The sequence below is a fragment of the Somniosus microcephalus genome, chromosome 11 (genome assembly GCF_052327205.1).
Source record: "Somniosus microcephalus isolate GS21.2 chromosome 11, FLI_Smic_1.0, whole genome shotgun sequence".
Classification (NCBI taxonomy): domain Eukaryota; kingdom Metazoa; phylum Chordata; class Chondrichthyes; order Squaliformes; family Somniosidae; genus Somniosus; species Somniosus microcephalus.
In genome coordinates this window covers 92391524-92413353 of record NC_140997.1, presented here as the reverse complement: position 1 = coordinate 92413353, position 21830 = coordinate 92391524, and the positions used below count along the sequence as shown (strand labels likewise).

The 21830-nt window shown below is 47.6% G+C and overlaps 1 protein-coding gene across 4 annotated transcripts in view; it reads left to right on the top strand.

Moving 5' to 3' along the window:
- Positions 1–1654: 1654 nt before the first annotated feature.
- Positions 1655–21830, top strand: part of adcy9b (adenylate cyclase 9b) — a 168172-nt gene continuing 147996 nt past the window's right edge. For all 4 annotated transcript variants that reach the window (XM_086001011.1, XM_086001010.1, XM_086001009.1 and 1 more), the window contains exon 1: positions 1655–3689. In XM_086001011.1, the coding sequence (XP_085857137.1) occupies positions 1943–3689 (1747 nt within the window). In that variant the 5' untranslated portion in view covers positions 1655–1942. The remainder of the gene's footprint in view (positions 3690–21830) is intronic.

The window sequence follows — 21830 nt, the reverse complement described above, 5'->3', positions numbered from 1 at the left end:
TGCCTTGGCACGTTGGATCCTAAACTGGCTGAGTGGCAGGAGGCAGAGGGTGATGGTCGAAGGTTGCTTTTGTGACTGGAAGCCTGTGTCCAGTGGGGTACCTCAGGGATCGGTGCTGGGTCCCTTGCTGTTTGTGATCTACATAAATGATTTGGATGAGAATGTAAAAGGTATGATCAGTAAGTTCGCAGATGACACGAAAATTGGTGGGGTGGTAAATTGCGAGGAGGAAAGCCTCAGGCTACAGGACGATATAAACGGGTTGGTCAGATGGGCGGAAAAGTGGCAAATGGAATTTAACCCTGAAAAGTGCGAGGTGATGCATTTTGGACGGACAAATAAGGCAAGGGAATACACAATTAGTGGTAGGACCCTAGGAAGCACAGAGGGTCAGAGGGACCTTGGTGTACATGTACATAGATCCCTGAAGGCAGCGGATCAGGTAGATAAGGTGGTTAAAAAGCCATATGGGATACTTGCCTTCATTAGCCGAGGCATAGAATATAAGAGCAGGGAGGTTATGATGGAGCTGTACAAAACGCTGGTAAGGCCACAGCTGGAGTACTGTGTGCAGTTCTGGTCGCCTCACTATAGGAAGGATGTGATTGCTTTGGAGAGGGTGCAGAGAAGATTCACCAGGATGTTACCTGGGATGGAGCGCCTCAGCTATGAAGACTAAGCAGGCTGGGGTTGTTTTCCTTGGAGCAAAGAAGGCTGAGGGGGGACCTGATTGAGGTGTACAAAATGATGAGGGGTAGATAAAGAGGAACTTTTCCCCTTAGTAGGGGGGTCAATAACAAGGGGGCATAGATTCAAGGTAAGGGGCAGGAGGTTTAGAGGGGATTTGAGGAGGAACTTTTTCACCCAGAGGGTGGTTGGAGTCTGGAACTCACTGCCTGAAAGGGTGGTAGAGGCAGGAACCCTCACAACATTCAAGAAGCATTTGGATGAGCACTTGAAATGCCATTGCATACAAGGCTATGGACCAAATGCTGGAAAATGGGATTAGATTGGACAGGGCTTGATGGACGGCGCAGACACGATGGGCCAAAGGGCCTCTTTCTGTGCTGTATAACTCTATGACTCTTTGGTAGAGCTATCAAATTAATCCTACTCCCCTGCTCTTGCCCATAGCCCTGTAAACATTTTCCCTTCAAGTATTTATCCAATTTCCTTTTGAAAGTTACTACTGAATCTGCTTCCACCACCCTTTCAGGCAGTGCGTTCCAGATCACAACTCTCTGTGTAAAAAAAAATTTCCTCACATCACCTCTGGTTCTTTTACCAATTACCTTAAATCTGTGTCCTCTGGTTACTGACCCTCCTGCCAGTGGAAACAGATTCTCATTATTGACTCCATCAAACCCTTTAAGATTTTGAACATCTCTATTAAATCTCCCCATAACCTTCGCTGCTCTAAGGGGTTTCTCCAGTCTCCCCACCTAACTGGGGACATGTCTCTCATCCCTAGTACCATTCTGGTCAATCTCCTCTGCATCCTCTCCAAGTGATGGACTTACCCCACTGAGCCATTAGTAGCATACTAAATGATGAACTTACCCAACACCTTAAGTAGTGGAGTTATCCATTGAGCCACCGCTTCATCTCAGCCTCCTGATCCCCAGCGCTGGCGCAGTGGAGGCCGCGCCCACGGTATCACGTGGCCCGGGCTCCAGGCACGCTCCTGTGTGACGGTTGGCGAGTGGGATTTGGTGAAAGGAACGAGAAGAGCAGCGCGCGCCTGAGCGAGCGCAGCCGTTGTTTCCGGCGGCGAGTGCCCGGATGTGTGGCGCCCCCTCCTCTCAGCCCCGGCTGCGGCGGAAATGGTGGATGGAGCGAGTGAGCGGCCGTACACTGCACACCACCACACGGCGACAGCGTTAGCAGCGGGGCGCCGACTCCGGCTCCCTCCACACTCCCCGGCGGGTCGCGGACACTCTACATGGCGGCCCAGCAGCTGCGCGGCACCGAGGTTTACTGCGACGCCAGCGGGGACTGTAACCATGTCGCTGTCAAGATCAAGAGCCACAACCAGCAGCAGCAGGCGGCGGCGGCGGCTCCTCCCCGGCAGCAGCCTCAGCAGCAACAACACCACCAAGGCCCTGGGCCCACCAAGTACAGCATCTCGTCCAGCTGCAGCTCGGGCGAGTCGGTCAAGCGGGCGGCCCGCAGTCCTCGCCGCCGCCGCCTCAGGTTCCCTCAGCTCTTCGAGCGGGCGTCGGACAAGTGGTGGGACCCCGCCTTCGACTCGCGCAATCTGGAGGACGCGTGCTTGGAGCGCTGCTTCCCGCAGACCCAGCGCCGCTTCAGGTACGCGCTGCTCTACCTCATGGTGGCCGCGCTGCTCTGGGCCATTTACTTCGGCTGCAGCGTGAGGGAGGCGGGCCGGGGTCTGGCGGCCGCTTTCCTGGCGCCCACCCTGCTCTTTATGCTGTGTTGCGCCGGCCTCTTGGCGGTCACCTTCAGCGGCCTGTATTCCCGCCACTACGTCAGGATCTCCCTGCTTTTCACGCTGCTGGTCTTCGCCCTGTCGCTGGCCACCCGCTTCCAAGCCGTTGGAGGCAACGGCAGCCCGGCCAGCGGCATGGGCTGCAGCTGGAACGACAGCCGAGGCCCGTCTCCCTGCTGGACCTACCTGTCGCCGGTGGGGAGTTTCTCCATCTGCGTGGAGGTGCTGCTGCTGCTCTACACTGTCATGCCGCTGCCCCTCTACCTCTGCTTCCTCTTCGGCGTCTCTTACTCGCTGCTCTTCGAGTTGCTGGGCTATCACCTGGGCAGCACCGAGTGGCACTGGGCGCCGGGCCAGGGCCACAGCCAGAACCTGCTGCTCGAGGCTCTGGCCAAGGTCTTCCTGCACGCCTGTGTGCACGCCGTCGGCATCCACCTCTTCACCATGTCGCAGGTGCGCTCCCGCACCACCTTCTTGAAGGTGGGCCAGTCCATCATGCATGGCAAGGACCTGGAAGTGGAGAAAGCCCTGAAGGAGCGCATGATCCACTCGGTCATGCCCAGGATGGTGGCGGACGAGCTGATGAAGCAAGGGGACGACGAGAGCGAGAACTCCTTCAAGCGCTACTCGACCTCCAGCCCCAAGAGCAAGAAGAAGAAGACCTCAATCCAAAGGGCTCACATCATCTTCAGGCCCTTCACCATGCAGCGCATGGAGCCCGTCAGCATCCTCTTCGCCGACATCGTGGGCTTCACCAAGATGAGCGCCAACAAGTCCGCCCACCTGCTGGTTGGCCTCCTCAACGACCTTTTCGGACGCTTCGACCGTCTCTGTGAAGGCACCGGCTGCGAGAAGATAAGCACCTTGGGCGACTGCTACTACTGCGTGGCCGGTTGCCCTGAGCCCCGCTCTGACCACGCGTACTGTTGCATCGAGATGGGACTGGGCATGATTCAGGCCATCGAGCAGTTCTGCCAGGAGAAGAAAGAGATGGTCAACATGAGGGTCGGGGTGCACACGGGCACCGTTCTGTGCGGCATTTTGGGAATGAAACGCTTCAAGTTTGACGTTTGGTCCAACGATGTGAACTTGGCCAATCTGATGGAACAGCTTGGGGTGGCCGGAAAGGTCCACCTTTCTGAGGTTACGGCCAAGTACTTGGACGAACGTTATCCGAAGGAGGATGGGAAAGTGATGGAGAGGGTTGGCACGCAGAGTGTGGTGGCTGATCAGCTGAAAGGTAATTAACTGATTTATATTCTGTTCTTTGTATCATAAAGTACTCGATGGAGTGTTACAGTGACGGGTCACTGACTGACTGGTCCGAACAGTGAAAACAGATTACCCTTTATAGTTCGGATCAAAGGTCTTGTTGATGCAAGATAGAACTTTAGCAGCTAAGAAATTGTCTGTGTTCTTTTCGTTAGCAATGCGCCCATAAATATTGTTGGATGTTTGACAACTTTTCAAGAACTTTAAAAGTTTTTTAAAGAAGAAAATTGCCAAACACATTCTGTAGCAAGGATGAAGCAATAAATTGATTTCTTGGTCATTGTGTTTGATTTTACCCATGTCGATTAAAAAGTTGAGGAAAACATTCTTGTGAATTTACTTCTTCAGTTAATACCCACAGTCTCCTCCAAAATGCGATCAATTAATGGATAAACATTGCTTTAAAGTTATTTTCAAACTGTCACTACTTAAAACGTTTTTTTATTAAACTGAATATTTTACATTTCCTGCTGCTGTCATTAGCATGTTCTCAGAATTAAGGGGCATTTCTGCCCCAAAAATAATCAAATGCTTTTTAAATGTGCAGTGCTGGTGTGATTCATATCATTTAATTGTACCGTTTGTACAGGATGTGTGGCTATTCTATTACTGCTGTTACCCTAAAAGGGTGTGCCCCCCCCCCCCCCCTTCTTGAAGTTGCAGTGCATTTTCTCTAATTAATTTTTGGGGGACAAGTAAAGGTTTTAAAAAAAAAAAAAAAAAAAGAATTGATTAATTTGTTTAGAAGCAGTATGCAACAGTCTTGTTACTAGTGCACTAAAGTCTGCGAAGTTTTCAATATTTGACCCCTTGAATAGTGAAAAACACCCAGCAGTGCAATTAGAGATTTTGCACTTTCCAAATGTAGGTTGTAGCTGGAGGGAGCATTTTTGCTATATAGCACTAGGGTGAAATACTGGTGGCGGTGGAAAGAATTTGAGATAAATTAAGAGCATCTTTCAAGTAGCATATTTGACAATTGCATTTATCCCGTAGTGTATTGGTAGCAATGCACCAACAACACTCCAGAAGCTCGACACCATCCAGGACAAAGCAGCCCGCTTCATTGGCACCGCATCCACCACCTTAAACATTCATTTCCTCCACCACCAGCGCACCGTGGCTGCAATGTGTACTATCTACAAGATGCACTGTAGCAACTCATCAAGGCTTCTTCAGCAGCGCCTCCCAAAGCCACAACCTCTTCCACCTAGAAGGACAAGGGCAGCAGGCGCATGGGAACACCACCACCTCCAAGTTCCCCTCCAAGTCACTCACCATCCTGACTTAGAAGTATATCACCGATCCTTCATTGTCGCTGGGTCAAAATCCTGGAACTCCCAACCTAACATATCGAAAGTTCAGAGGGGAAGTGAAAAAGGAAGTAAAAGGGGCAGAGGTTCAAGAAGGCGGCTCACCACCACCTTCTCATGGACAATTAGGGATGGGCAATAAATGCTGGCCTTGCCAGCGACGCCCACATCCCATAAACACATTTTTTAAAAGTCCAGTGGCAACAGTAGTAAGGTGAGTGATTTTGTCTTTACATGAAGCTGTATCACTGAACCTGAGATGGATCAAAAAGATGAGCACTTTGGGTTATTAAATGAAGCTTTAAAGGAGGCAGCAATGTAGGGGTTAAGCAGTGTGAACTCTCTTTCGCCCAGGAAAAGATATCTTTCAACTTGGAACCTAAATGGAGTCCCAGCAGAAACGTCCGTAAAAGAATAAATTTATCTTTGGAAAAATAGAGTATTTTTGTAATCTGCGTCATACGATTCGTACACTTGAACATCTAATGTTTAGATCAGGGAAACCGAAAATTTCAAGAAGTCGTAATTTTTTCTAAATGTATGCGAAGAGCTAATTCTGAAGAAATTGTAAACAAGCACTTTGTATGATTCATTGTAAAAATATTTTCAGTTGCACTGCCAACCATCGTTGATAAATTAAACTTTCCTTAGATCTGTTGTGAAATACAAGGAATACAGAACCAGCGCTTCAGCTAGCCATAGAATTCTAGTTTTATTGTCCAGACTCTGAGGGTTTTGTAGAAAGGATAGAGATGATCCAGAAATAGTCTTTTGTGCCTCAAAAATATAAATTCTTGGGAAAGAAACTTTTCTACGTGAAAAGTTTTTCAAAACAGCAGGTTAGTAAGTAAACTGCCAAGGCTGCACTCTGTATCCAACAATACATCTGTTGCACATAGTTGCCTCCAGTTCGAGCTATATACACCCCCAGGGACCTAATGGGAGAAATAGTGAAGTTCAGGTTGATTCCTGAAGGATTTATTTGGGTTCCCAATCATTTTTGGTGGCCAATTCTATACGCATTAGCCATAGAAAACTAGACCTTCATGACTCATTCTAACTGTTTGTCTTTGTCTTTTTTTAGAGACAGACACACAGGCAAGGTTGACCTCTCCCTCAGGTCCGTGTGTCAATGACTGGTTGCTGAGCTGTCAATCAAACATCTTGTATTGAATGAGAAATTGAGCCCCCCCCGCCCCAAATGGTGTGTGGAAGCTATGTAACTACATAATCCATTTAGCTAAGCCTGCTCCTAGGCACCTTTGAATGAAAATAATTCTAGTGTTAAAGGTGCAAATATTAAGATGCCGGATGACTTCCCATTGTCGTCTCCTGATCTGGTATACGAGAATAAGTAATTTTGACAACCACTTGTTTTGAAACTGCAACTCATGATCCGAATCAACATTCTGGGTAATGTATTTCTGGAAGTTAACTGTGAACTGAATTTAATTTCCATAATCTAAATTAAACCAAAATCCCTTCTAGGCCATCTAGATAAAAATTTCAGTGTTGCAACTTGTTTAGTAGCACATCAGGCTTGTTATACATGTAGTGGTTTATTTGTGGGCTACTGTAATGGTATAAAACCGCAGTATCTGTTCACATTAGTTCAGTGCATTCTTGTTGCAATGCCCAAGAATTTCATCCTCTGAAGTCACTTAAGCAGCTTGTCTGACAAACACTCCTTAAGTCATTTTTTCGTAAGCTTGAACCCATCGCTTTATTTGCTATTTGTTGCTGTGTTGACAGCATTTTAATTTTTTCAAGCCTTGAATTGCATGAAGAAATTGGTGTAGAAAAATTTGTTTAAAAAGTCGTGATTAAGTAGCATTGAAACTGCTGTAATATTTGGATGTATGAGAGATCTAATGGGTTAAAATTTATAATTGTATCATACCAGATGAATGTACTGCATTATCTTTTGTAATTGAAGTGTAACATACATTTTATATGCTTCATAGTTGCATCTAGGACAGCTTTAGAGAATGCTAATAAATATTAGCATATTATCATCTGTAGTCTTTGCCTGTCCATATTTTTCCCGCAACCCAAAAAAGTGCACATTAAATGTACTTTTTGTGGCTAATATTTTTAAGTATTAAGGCACATTTGGGGTATTTCAATATCTTTTTTAAAAATATAATTCCATAGCACTATTTGAAGAAAAGCAGGGTTCTTCTGGTATCTTGCTCAACACTTGTCCCTCAGCAACTCCACCAAAACAGATTAAAGGGTCAACAGTCTCATTGCTACTCGTAGGACCTTGCTGTGCCCAACATGACTGCTGTGTTTGATGATGTAACAGCCATTACTCTTTATAATATATAGGCCCTTTCACATACTCAAGGTGTGCCAAAGCACTTCACAGCCAATTAAATACTTTTTGAAGTGTAGTCGCAGTTTGCACATAGAAAATGCAGTGGGCTGTTTACGCATAGCAAGATCCCACAAACAACAACGAGGCGAATGTCCAGCTGACCTGTTTTGGAGGTTTTGTCTGAGGGTTAAATGTTTGCCAGATGCCTCAAAAGATGGCACCTCTGACAATGCAGCACTCCTACAGTACTGTAGACCACTGCTTGATTGACTTGTGGCCAAAGATGTTTTCCTGTGCAAACTTTTCTGCGAAGGACAGGTGGTCTGGCACTGAACAACTGAATGGAGCATTCTGCGGCAGTGCGGCCAGACCATCCTTTGCAACACCGGGGACAGATAGAACCTCAGCACTTAGTGACACTTGGTGTTTGCGTACCGAGGGTCTATACACAGCTTGATGCAGCCGCACAAGGCTGAGCTGGTGTTATTATATGTGACAGTATACGACATGAGTCAGACTATAGTGGCTGGAGTAACAACAGAAAATGCTGGAAATACTCAGCAGGCCAGGCAGCATCCGTGGCGAGAGAAACAGAGTTAACATTTCAGGTCTGGGTCCCATTCTCCCAGCTTCTCTGTCTCCGTTACATCTGTTCTGACGATGCCACCTTCCATATCAGTGCTTCAGATATGTCTTCCTTTTTCCTCAACCGAGGATTCCCTTCTACCGTGGTTGACACGGCCCTCGACTATGTCCATTCCATTTCCCGCACTACTTCCCTCACCCCTTCCCCTCCCTCCCAGAACCACGATAGGGTTCCCCTTGTCCTCACTTTTCACCCCACCAGCCTCCACATTCAACGGATCATCTTCTGCCATCTCCAGCATGATCCCACCAGCAAACACATCTTCCCCCTCCTCTCCCCTTTCAGCATTCCGAAGAGACTGCCCTTCCGCGACACCCTGGTTCACTCCTCAATCACCCCCAGCACCCCCGCCCCATCTCCTTCCCACGACACCTTCCTGTGCACGTGCAGGAGATGCAACACCTGCCCTTTTACCTCCTCCCCACTGTCCAGGTTAAACAGTGATTTAGTGTACTGTATTTGCTGCTCACAATGCGGTCTCCTTTACATTGGGGAGACCAAACGCAGACTGGGTGACTGCTTTGCGGACACCTCCATTCAGTCTGCAAGCGTGACCCCGAGCTTCCGGTCGCTTGTCACTTTAATTCTCCGCTCCACTTCCACTCTGACCTCTCTGCCTTTGGCCTCTTGCACTGTTTCAACAAAGCTCAACGTAAGCTCGAGAAACAGCACCTCATCTTTCGCTTACGCACTTTACAGCCTTCTGGACTCAACACAGAGTTGAACAACTTCAGACCATTACCTCTGCCCCTATTTTTTCACATGGCAGCTGTTGATGATTCTGCCATTCCCATGTACACCTCTTCTAGACTTCTCTCTTATTTCTTTGTTGTCCCATTACCATCTCCTTTTGCTTTGTACTATCATACCTTTTGTCATTTAATCAATCCTGCCTTCCACCCTATCTCAGACCTTCCCGTTGTTCATTCCTCCCCCCTTTCCCTGCCCTTGCACTTGCTTAAAATCTGTTACATCGCTAACTTTTTCCAGTTCTGACTAAGGGTCATCGACCTGAAATGTTAACTTTGTTTCTCTCTCCACAGATGCTGCCTGACCTGAGTATTGCCAGCATTTTCTGTTTTTATTCGTGATGAATTGGGAATTGCTATGGACCTGGCTGATCTTGTATGTTGCTTGATCTGGTCCAAATGAGTTTAAACTTGGGGGCAGGCTTATCCACTCTTCTCCCTGACAAATTGGATATGTGTGCCTGCGTATTTCTAATTACCTGACTCTGGTACATGTTGGTAAAGTCCAGGATATCGTCCTCATTTGCATGTGTTGTGCAGATGAGAAGACTAAAGAAGACGACTTTTGTTAACCTTTTAATTAAATTCAGCAGCACTGTACAAAGTTAGCATCAGTGTTGTCACTAGACTTACTCTGTATGGTACCAATTCCCTCTAAGAAACATCCTCCTCAAGCCGATTCACTTTAATACTGTGCCAATGTGCTTCTTTTGGAAGCTCTTAATTCATCACTTCAAATCACCCTCACCACCAGTGACTGACCTGCTAGTACCTAATCCTAGTGTTATCCAGCTCAATATACTCTTTCCAGACATAGAAAGAGAAAAGTCTGCAATTGTACAGCTGGATGCTTTTCACAGTTCAAGTGGACCCAGTATGAAAACTTCAAACACCCACAACTATACTCTACTGAAGTCCTAGTGACAGTATTATGCTAAAACAAGTGACTTTGAAAAATGGCTAACAAGGCCTCAACATTTATGAATGATTACTTTTGTTTTATAGATCTCATGTACTTCTCATAAGGCAAAGGGGGTAATGGTGCTGGGTTGGAAGAGTATGTAGAGGAGGTTTAAGAGAATCTAAAATTTAAAAGTAGCTATTCACAGTGGCAGAAGGTGGGTAGTGGTGTTCCACAAGGGTCAGTGCTGGGACCACTGCTGTTCACAATTTACATTAACGATTTAGACTTTGGAATCAACAACACAATTTCTAAATTTGTGGATGATACCAAATTGGGGGGGATAGTCAATACTGAGGAGGACTGCAACAAATTACTGGATGACATTAATAAACTTGCAGAGTGGGGAAATAATTGGCAAATGAAGTTCAACACAGATAAATATGAAGTATTACATTTTGATAGGAAGAATAGGGAGGCCACTTATCACTTGGAGGGTGCGAGTCTAGGTGGGGTAGAGGAGCAAAGAGATCTCGGAGTACAAATACACATCATTAAAAGTTGCGACGCAGGTTAGCAAGGCTATTAAAAATGCAAACCAAGCACTCGGGTTTATTTCTCAAGGGATAGAATTGAAAATTAGGGAAGTTATGCTAAACCTGTATCGAACCTTGGTTTGACCACACTTCGAGTCCTGCGTATAGTTCTGGTCACCATATTATAAAAAGGATAAGAGGCACTGGAGAGAGTGCAGAGAAGATTTACAAGGATGATACCAGAAATGCGAGGGTATACATATCAGGAAAGGATGAACAGGCTTGGGACTCTTTTGTCTTGAAAAAAGAAGGTTGAGGGTGACCTAATAGAGGTCTATAAAATTATGAACGGTTTTGATAAGAGTGGATACAGAGAGAATGTTTCCACTTGTGAGGAAGAACTTAACTAGAGGCCATCAATATAAGATAGTCACCAAGAAATTCAATAGGGAATTCAGAAGAAACTTCTTTACCCAGAGTGGTGAGAATGTGGAACTCGCTACCACAGGGAGTGGTTGAAGCGAATAGTATAGATGCATTTAAGGGGAGGCTGGACAAACATCTGAGGGAGAAGGGAATAGAGGATTACGCTGATAGATTTAGATGAGGAAAGACTGGAGGAGGCTAGAGTGGAGCATGAACACTGGCATGGACTGGTTGGGCAGAATGGTCTGTTTCTGTGCTGTATATCTTATGTATAATCTCTATATACAGACTGACTGGTTTGGGTAGTGCTGTGTAAGATCGTAGAATCATGCAGCACAGAAGGAGGCCATTTGGCCCATGTCTGTGTCGACTCTCTGAAAGAGCTACCAATTAGTCCCATTCATCCTACTCTCTGTCAGAGACAAGGGTCCTCAATTTAAATAAAGGAAACTACGATGGTCTGAGGAGCGAGTTGGGTAGGATTGAGTGGGGAATGGCGCTCAAAGGGTTGACGGTGGATAGGCAATGGCAAACATTCAAAGACCGAATGGATGAGCTACAGAATTTGTTCATCCCAGTTTGGCATAAAAATAAAACAAAAAAAGGTGACTCAACCGTGGCTAATAAGGGAAATTAGGGATAGCATAAGACCCAAGGAGAGGATATATAAATTGGCTAGAAAAAGCAATAATCCTGAGGATTGGGAGCAGTTTAGGAGTCAACAAAGGAGGACAAAGGGATTAATTAAGAAAGGGAAAATAGAATATGAGAGTAAGCTAGCAGGGAACATAAAAACTGACACTATAAGGGGTAAGCCATTTAGGACTGAAATGAGGAATTTCTTCACCCAGAGAGTGGTGAACCTGTGGAATTCTCTGCCACAGAGGGCGGTGGAGGCCAGTTCATTAAATATATTCAAGAAAGAGTTGGATATATTTCTTGAGGCTAAAGGGATCAAGGGATATGGGGAGAAGGCAGGGACAGGGTACTGAAATTGGATGATCAGCCATGATCTCATTGAATGGCGGAGCAGGCTCGAAGGGCCGAATGGCCTACTCCTGCTCCTATCTTCTATGTTTCTATAACCCTGCAAATACTTCCTTTTTAAGTATATGGTACTTGGGTGGGTGGTAGAGAACAAGAATTGTAAATGAAAGGTGAAAGGGGTGGAATAAGGCGAGATGCTCCGAGGAGGAGAAACTGCTGGAGGAATAGGGGGACAGACCAAGGTGTGATTTGGTGATGAGAGCCACACCACCACCACGGTCTGAGCGGGGCAAGTGGTGGAAGGTATAGGGGAGGCTTCATTTAAGTGTAAGGTGTCATCACCCCTCAACCAAGTTTCCGTCAAGGCCATGATGTCAATGCAGTCATCCACGATAAGCTCATGGATAGCAAGAGGCTTGTTCCCAAGTGAACGGACATTCTTGAGGGAGATGCGGAGAGGGTCGGTGATGGCTGCCCCACTGCCAGCGTCCACAGTGTCAGTTCTGGGGGGATGAGTTGGATTGGGAGGAGATTGGTAAGATTTGCCCCCAGTGGGCGCGCTGGGCGGGAAGGTCGGTGAGAGAGTAGGATGGGACAGTTGGGGTTGCTGCTCGTAAGGTGGCAGCGACGAGTGCCTCGATGGGCCCTTCTTAGGATGCCAAGAGAGGCAGAGAGGGAAGCTGTGGGCTTATCTAAGAGGGAGTCAAGCCTGGGACGGCGGCAGGAGAGTAGGAAGGTCAAAGAGTAATGAAGGATTGGGGTAGGGATTTGGGAGGGCAGTGTATCCGAGAGAGGAGAGATGAAAGGAGGCATGACAACAGGAGAGAGCAGTCGGGGGGATCGAGAGAAAAGGAAAATAGGGGGGGAAAGTGGAATAGCTCAGGTCTGGAGCGGTAGCCAAAGTGCGCATGCAAGTGGACACGGGAAGAGCTCCGGTTACATAGACCTGTTTAAATGTAATAATTAATGGAATACTTATTTCCTGGTAGCAGGGAATAGGTTGGGGACAATAGTAGGGAGACCAGGGTCAAAGTCAGAGGTCCCATGGAAGGACAAAGCTGATGCGGCTGGTATGGAGCATCGACAAACTGCTGTCCAAGCAGGTGAATGAAGTCCAGTAGCTATTTGAAGGGTAGAGAATTCGAGGATGGAAGTTATAGCTGTAGGAATGAGAGTCGGTAATGATGCAGAAAGATGTTAGCTAAATTGACACAAGTTGGAGGTCACCGTAGATCAAAGCGGCGGAGAAAAAGTAAAACTACAAGCCAGTGACTAGCAAAGCTGAAAACCGGCAGAACGAATCAAGGTAAAAAATCTTTTTGCAGCAGAAATAGAGACACAGCAAGCAAGTCTTGGTGTAATCCAGTGCAGAGATGTAGTGTAATCCAATGTAGTTCAAAGCAGAAACGTAGTCTCGATGTCTGGCGAAGTCCAGGAGTTCGGAAACCAATTTGACAAAAGAATTCCGCAGCTTAAGAGTTGAAGTGACTGAAAAGCAGAGCAGCGCCACAGCCGCTGAGTCAAACTGTGTAGTCAACGAAGACCTGTCCGCGAGGAATCCAGTGATAGAGGTCAACTTTCAGCAAAGTTCCAGCAGTTGAAAGAGCTCAGTGAGAACAAGAGACGCCGGGGAATGGGCAGTGGACTCTGCAGGGGTAGCTTTAAACTTGTAGTTTGGGCTGAAATGCCTTCACTATCAGAGGCAGTGTATCTTATGCAGTTGAAGAAAGGAAATTGGGGGAAGAAAGGGAAAAGAAAGAAACGTGCATTTCTGTAGCGCCTTTCATGACCACTGGACGTCTCAAAGCGCTTTACAGCCAATGAAGTACTTTTTGAAGTGGAGTCACTGTTGTAATGTAGGATGGCAATGGATGACCACAGATACAGTTGGAGAAGAGCAGGTCAGAAAGGGGCTGCCAGCCCAGGAGCCATCTTGAATGTGCCTCCTGTTGCCTGGGCCCTAAGCTCTGGAATTCCCTGCCTAAACTTCTCTGTCTTTCCTCCTTTAACACAGTCCTTAAAACCTACCTCTTTGACCAAGCCTGCCATAATTTATCCTTATGTGGCTCGGTGTCAAATTTTTTGTCTTAAGATACTCCCGTGCAGCGCCATGGGATGTTTTGCTACGTTAAAGGTGCTATATAAATACAAGTTATATATACATGTAACCCCTTCACGGTTCTCTAGATATATGTGAGATGTGGTCTCTGTTGTAGACAGTATTCTATAGTCCAGTAAGGAGATCACTACTACAATGGCTTAATTCTAATTATCTTACTTTATAGTTTTAACGTCAGACAGTATAAGAAGATTACGGGTCCATGACCTAAATTAGAAATTTGCATACATTAGAATGAATCTAGACATAATAAACATACATTCTCCATTTATATGGATTCAAAGGAGAATCTGTCCCTGTGTCCAAATTCGAGTGCACTCTTTCGTTGGCGCGCTTAAGTTGGAGCTCATGGTATGTATAATGTCTGCAAGACTTACGACTCCGAACCCCTTCGTTGAATTCTCTTCACGATCACTGAATCCCACTTTGAGTTCTGGATGCAGAGCTACTAATACGAAGGGCGGCGGCCGAGTTTGGAAGCCCGGGACGGGATGTGGCAGCCATTTGCCTCCTGAGCCCTCTTTTCAGAGCTCCTGCCCTCTTCTCTTCCAGTCGCTCGCGTTTCCCGCTCGAAAAACCCGACTCCACCCCTTCCTCCTGGGGTTTCTGCCTGGAGACTGCGCAGCCTCACTGTCTGCAACAGTTGATACTGGTGCAGAATTATGGAAAGTCTGCTCTTAGTCACATTGTGTCCTTAAAAGTTCTTGCCGTACCTTCACATGGGCAACTTTAACCCAGGGATTTATAACAATGATAATACAGTGTCTAAGTTAAAGATTGATAACCATACTTAGCGTACATAACATTTCCAGTGGGTATTACATACAGTAATTTCCCTTTTAGAAAATTACTATTGAATCTGCTTCCACCACCCTTTTAGGTAATGCATTCCAGATAACCCAAAGCAGCAATGCCTTCAACTATAATTAAAGATATATTTTAGCCTAAATAGATTCACAATTTGTTTTGTGAATCTTCCCCCTTTGTGTGTGTTGTCAGATGGTGCAGCTAGAACTAGCTGCCCTGGTCTAGTTTAATTTGTAGTTGTCAGAAATAACTTGCCTTGTAATGGAGAGTGAAATTTGTGATTGAGGAATTTCTCCTATACAAGCATTTCCCGCAACCCATTGCATAGCGTCCCCCTGGGAACTCGTGAGAGTGAATGTCTGTTGAAATTGGAGTTTGACTCTGACTTCTAATTTGGGAGCCTGACTTCTAATTTGGGAGCCTGCTGCTTTGGCAGTGTAGCTACTGGAGTGTCGCAGACTCTGCTGTTTGAGGCTGGTGAGTTTCCCGGTCCAGGTAAACTATACTGCATCCGTTGAACCCAAAGGATGGACTCCTTGATACGCTTATCAATTACTCCATAAAAGGCGGTGAATTAGGAAAGTAATGAAAAGGTTTTTATTAACTAAAGAACAGAGCATGCCTCTCGTGGACGACTGGTTCCAAGAAGGAAGTGGGTTGCCGGGCAGCCACCTTTATACCAGGTCATGTAGGCGGAGCCAGCTGAGGCATGCATTGGTACACAGTGAGTAGCAAGAGGTAACAATGTGCAATAACGATAACAGTAGTGAACAACAATGAAAACAATAACAGTGGTTTACCACATTCACCCCTTGTTTAAAATTGAGTCCGGCGGGGTGAAGTGTACTAAAAGTTCGTGTAGGTAAGTCTATCAGGAGGCCTTGTATGCCGTCCTGATCGTCGTAGCAGCGGCGGCGGTGCTGCAGTATCCAACGTCGAGTCTGGTGTCTGAGTGGTCGGCGAAGGGTCCTGGGGCTCCAGCATGCCGTCTACAGGGGTTGGGTTGGGAGAAGTGGTGGATAATAACGGTGGTGATTCAGGGGCGCCCGAGGGTGCGAGGCCTCGTATGGAGACCGTGTCCTCCCGCCCGTCTGGGTATGCCACGTAGGCATACTGGGGGTTGGCGTGTAGGAGGTTCACCCTCTCGACCAGGGGGTCCGTTTTATGGGTCCTCACGTGCCTCCGCAGTAGGACGGGCCCAGGAGAAGTCAGCCATGTCGGTAGCGAGGTTCCCGATGTGGACTTCCTGGGGAAAACAAACATTTGCTCATGAGGGGTGGCATTAGTGGCAGTACAAAGCAGTGACCGGATGGAGTGGAGCGCCGCAGGGAGGGCCCCCTGCCAGCGAGAGGTCAGAAGGCCCTTAGATTTTAAGGCTAAGAAGACGGCCTTCCGAACCGTCGCGTTCTCTCCTTCCACCTGGCCGTTCCCCCGGGGGTTGTAGCTGGTGGTCCTGCTCGTAGCAATACCTCTCGCGAGCAGGTACTGACGAAGTTCGTCGCTCATGAAAGATGAGCCCCGGTCGCTATGTATATAGCTGGGGAACCCGAACAAGGCGAAGAGGTCATTCAGACATTTGATGACTGTGGTACTGGTCATGTCTGGGCAAGGGATGGCAAACTGGAAACGGGAGTACTCATCAACAATGTTGAGGAAGTACACGTTGCGGTCAGAGGAAGGGAGGGCCCCTTAAAGTCGATGCTCGAAGGGGCGAGTGGCCTTGATCAGGCTTGCTCTGTCTGGCCTATAAAAATGCGGTTTGCATTCGGCACAGATTTGGCAGTTCCTGGTCATAGTTCTGACCTCCTCGATGGAGTAGGGCAGGTTGCGGGACTTAATGAAGTGGCAGAATCTGGTGACCCCGGGGTGGCAGAGGTCATTGTGGAGGGTCCGCAGTCCATCAACTTGCGCGTTGGCGCATGTACCTCGTGATAGAGCATCTGGGGGCTCATTGAGTTTCCCGGGCCAGTACAAGATATCGTAATTGTAGGTGGAAAGTTCAATTCTCCACCTCAAGATCTTGTCGTTCTTGATTTTGCCCCTCTGCTTATTATTGAACATAAAAGCAACTGAACGCTGGTCAGTGAGAAGGGTAAATCGTTTTCCGGCCAGGTAATGCCTCCAGTGTCGCACCGCTTCCACAATAGCCTGGGCCTCCTTTTCGACAGAGGAGTGTCGAATCTCGGGGCCCTGGAGGGTCCTTGAGAAAAAGGCCACGGGTCTCCCTGCCTGGTTAAGGGTTGCAGCTAGGGCGAAGTCGGATGCATCGCTCTCCACTTGGAAAGGGATGGACTCATCCACTGCGTGCATTGTGGCCTTCGCAATATCACTCTTGATCAGAGTGAAGGCAGCACCCGCCTCTGATGTCAGGGGGAAGGAGGTGGACTTGATGAGGGGTCTGGCTTTGTCCGCATAGTTGGGCACCCACTGAGCACAGTAAGAGGAAAAACCCCAGGCATCTCTTCAGTGCTTTTAGGCAGTGGGGGAGGGGGAGCTCCATAAGGGGACGCATTCTGTCGGGGTCGGGCCCGATGACTCCGTTCTCCACTACGCAGCCGAGGATGGCAAGGCGCGTGGTGTGAAACACACATTTCTCTTTATTGTATGTTAGATTCAGCCACTGGGCCGTATGGAGGAATTTCGCTAGATTAACGTCATGGTCCTGCTGGTCGTGGCTGCAGATGGTGACGTTATCCAGATAGGGAAAGGTGGCCTGCAGCGCGTTCTGGTCAACCATCCGGTTCATCTCCCTTTGGAAGACCGAAACCCCGTTGGTGACCCCGAAGGGGACCCTAAGGAAGTGGTAGAGGCGGCCGTTTGCCTCGAAGGCAGTATACTGGCGGTCCTCATGGCGGATAGGGAGTTGGTGGTATGCTGACTTAAGGTCAATGGTGGAGAATACCCTGTATTGCGCAATCTGATTGACCATATCAGATATGCGGGGAAGGGGGTATGCGTCCAGCTGGGTGTACCGGTTTATGGTTTGGCTGTAGTCGATGACCAGGCGGCGTTTATCGGCGGTCTTAACGACTACAACCTGGGCTCGCCATGGGCTGGTGCTCCCTTCGATAATGCCCTCCTTCAGGAGTCGCTCCACCTCAGCGCTAATAAAAGCTCTGTCCCCGGCGCTGTACCGCCTGCTCTTGGTAGCGATGGGTTAACAGTCGCGGGTGAGGTTAGCGAACAAGGGAGGGGGGGGGGACTTTGAGTGTGGAAAGGCTGCAAGTGGTGCGCGGTGGGCGATTTAAAAGCTGTTGGTTGCAGACTGTGAGTGGGGGAAGGGGTCCACCGTATGCCAATGTGACACTTTTGAGGTGGCACTGAAAATCCAACCCTAGCAGAACGGCAGCGCAAAGACGGGGCAGGACAAGAAGTTTAAAATTTTTATATTCAGTGCCCCTAACCGAAAGGGTCACCACACAGTAGCCGCCGACGTCCGTTGAATGGGACTTGGACGCCATAGAAATCCGATGGCGCGTTGGCAGGACCGTGAGGGAGTGGCTACGCACCGTGTCGGGGTGAATAAAACTCTCCGTGCTCCCGCTGTCAAACAGGCAAGTAGTGGCACGCCGTTTACCGTAATGTCCATCATGGACCTGGACAGATGATGAGGGAGGGCTTGATCCAGCGTAACGGAGGCCAGTGTATGGCTGAGTGAGCTGATATGGTCGTCCGACGAGACGGTGGTCGAGTCCGGAGACAAATTGGCGGTTGAGTGCGGCGGGCAAAATGGCGGCGGCCATGATTCCGATCCCCACGCGGCCGGAGGTGCACAAAATGGCGGAGAAGATGGCTGCCCCCACGGTTCACACGCGGCGCTGCTGGCGTTCGCGGGTTTCCCTCTGCAGGCGTTGGCGTAATGGCCTTTCTTCCCGCAGGTAGCGGCCTTCGCCGGGCAGCGCGCTCTGGGGTGTTTTAACTGGCCACAGAAATAGCATTTTTGGGCCTGGTTATGGGACATCGTTGCAGTAGTTGGTACCGGGGGCGGCGGTCCCGGTTGCTTTCGGGACATCGCTGCAGTAGTTGGTACCGGGGGCGGCGGTCCCATGTCCCAAGGTCGCAATGACCATGGCGCGGCCCCGTTACGTGCGTATGCTTCGAGGTTTCGCTGGGCCGCATCTAGTGAGAGCGCGAGGGCTACGGCCGTCTTCAGGTCGAGCTCCTTGCCTTCGAGCAGTCTCTGCCGGGAGTAGTCGGACTGGAGGCCCTTAACGAAGGCATCACAGGTAAGTCCCTCCGCGTGCGCCGCAGCCGTTACCGCCTTAGTCGCAGTCCCTGCAGAGCGTCTAACGCCCGTAAAAATGCCTCTACCGATTCCCCCGGTTGCTGCCTGCGGGATCCCAGGAGGTGTCTGGCGTAAATCGTATTCACTGGGCGCGTGTATTGCCCTTTTAGCAGGTCGAGAGCCGCCGTGCACGTAGTAGCGTCCCGGATGAGTGTATATACTTGAGGGCTCACCTGGGCGGTCAGGACTTTTAATTTGTTCTCCTCCGATGTCACGGCGGAGGCTTCTAGGAAGGATTCAGAGCAGCTCAGCCAGTGTTCGAAATTGGTAGATGAACCCGCCGCTTGGGGGTCGAGGTCCAGGCATGCTGGTCTGAGGGCTCGCAGCAACGCCTGCTGTTGTTACTGCTCAGTTCCGGACATTTTACTTTTAGTTAATAAAATTGATACGCTTATCAATTACTCCATAAAAGGCGGTGAATTAGGAAAGTAATGAAAAGGTTTTTATTAACTAAAGAACAGAGCATGCCTCTCGTGGACGACTGGTTCCAAGAAGGAAGTGGGTTGCCGGGCAGCCACCTTTATACCAGGTCATGTAGGCGGAGCCAGCTGAGGCATGCATTGGTACACAGTGAGTAGCAAGAGGTAACAATGTGCAATAACGATAACAGTAGTGAACAACAATGAAAACAATAACAGTGGTTTACCACACTCCTTTACACTTCCTCAACCTGAATATCTGAAGATTAGTATGCCATTCCTAAAATCTGTATCTGAGGAACTGAGATTCGTGATTGAGATTCCTTTCTTTCTCCTGGTGGAAATGTGCCATGGAAGAGGGTGCTACTGCTTCATTGAACACCCTAAAGTGAAAATTCACTTTTCTTGATGGTGCCATTGTTAAATCACCCATTATCCACTTCTGAAGCACTTTCTTGTTTAAAGCATTGTCTAATTCATACTAGGTTTTAACAATACCACTGACCATGTGGATTAGGTTCAGTATAGATGACCTATTGACCTGCAGATATAAATATCAGACGAGGTTTGAGATTGGCACATGGATCCTGTATTGTCTGTGCTTCAGGAGCAGGGATAGAAAGGTGCTTCACTCCTGCAATCCTACATGATATCAGCAGCTGTACCTTTTCTTCACCAAAACAGAGGTGAGACTGTAGAAGTCTCCTGAGTCTGTCTTCAGTGAATGCCAGGTGTGGAATTTTGTAAACATCACACGTGTGTGATAGCTAGGAAATGTATTATGTTCCCAAATCCCTCGCTAGAAATGCTCATTTTGCTTTTGAGAAACCAAAATCATCATTTCACTTTCCCTCAAGAATGCAGTTGCTTCATGCCTCAATTTCTGCTTCTTCAGATTGATCACTTTTATCCTTTACCATTGTGATTATTTTTGGTTTGGGGACTGGGTTAGTTCCCTCTGCAAAGATGCATGAAGTGAAGAAATTCCACATTTTTAAGTTTGTTTTTCTCCCCCCATATCTCTTTCCTTTCTCTTCCCCCCGCTCACTCCCGCTCCTTCTAAGGAAGATAAAGACAGTGCTCAAAATTTTACTTAAGTTTTTGCTTTTCGATCACGTTCGCCTGTGTGAAATTGTTCCCTGCAGCTAGGAACAATTGAGCTGCTCCTGGGACAGGTGAAATTTAATTGGGATGAGTGATTATTTTCTAGTGCCTCCCTAAGGGACTTTTGTCCTTTTTGTTTTGTTATCTACCTCTGCTGCTGCAGCAGGCATGATATCTGTCAACAGACACACAACATTATGACTTAAAAAAAACAAGCAATATAAAGCAGCATATGTTGTTTATATAAAAAAAAAACAAGTTGCTAAAACTATATAAAGTGAATATGGCTTTCAAGTCCAGAGATATTCACAATGATGAGTGGGTTCACCTAGCAATCAACATGGCTCAGGTGCATGGTAAAGTGCACTCTGCGCTGCCACACATGGGCATAGGTGGGGGGAAATTTATGTAATTTCTGGGTTTTTTTTCGGACCACTCCTTCAGAAAGAACGCGCCTTATAGAACGTAGAAATAACTGACGTTCTTCCAACAACTTGTATTTATATAGCGACATTAATGTAGTAAAATGACCCAAAGTGTTTCACAGGAGCATTATCGAGCAAAATTTGATATTGGGACAGATGACCAAAAGATTGGTCAACGGGGTAGATTTTAAGGAGCGTCTTAAAGGAAGAGGGAGAGAGGCGAATAAGTTTAGGGCGGGAATTCCAGCGCTTAGGGGCCTTGGCAGCTGAAGGCACGGTCACCAATGGTGGAGCGATGAAAATCGGTGATACGCAAGAGGCCAGAATTGGAGGAGCGCAGAGATCTTGGAGGGTTGTGGGGCTGGAGGAGATTATAGAGAAGGGGAGTGGTGAGGCCATGGAGGGGTTTGAAAACAAAGATGAGAATTTAAAAATCAAGGTGTTGCCAGACTGAGAGCCAGTGTAATTCAGCGAGCATGGGGGTGATGGGTGAACGGGACTTGGTGCGAGTTAGGATATGGGCAACAGAGTTTTGGATGACCTCAAGTTTACAGAGGGTAGAAAGTGAGAGGCTGGCCAGGAGTGTGATGGAATAGTCAAGCCTAGAGGTAACAAAAGCATGGATGAGAGTTCCAGCAGCGGATGAGCAGCAGTTCTGCAATTCCAAGAGTGAAAACTGATTAGTTGGGCTTGCCCTTCAAAATGTTCACCAGACTATTGTGGCGAACAGTAGCAAAGTTATTGATAGACGAGCGACACATAACTGGTGCTTGGAATTTGTGCTTGAGTTTTTGTCTGCCAAGACTGATTTTTCTTTTCATTTGCTTTATTTAAATTGTTAGATTATAGAATTTCACTAAGGTTCAAATAGAATCATGATTGCTTTCACAAATAGAAAGCAATCATTCTATTTGAACCTTATTGTGAAATTCCTATTTGGGGAAAAAAAATGGACCTTTTGAAGTAGCTTTGTTTAGTCTGGAAAGCTCGCATTCAAACACAAGGAAAATAAATCCTGCCTCCGCCACTGCAACCCCCAACAATGTCTCAAGTCAGCATCCCTTATGGGTTG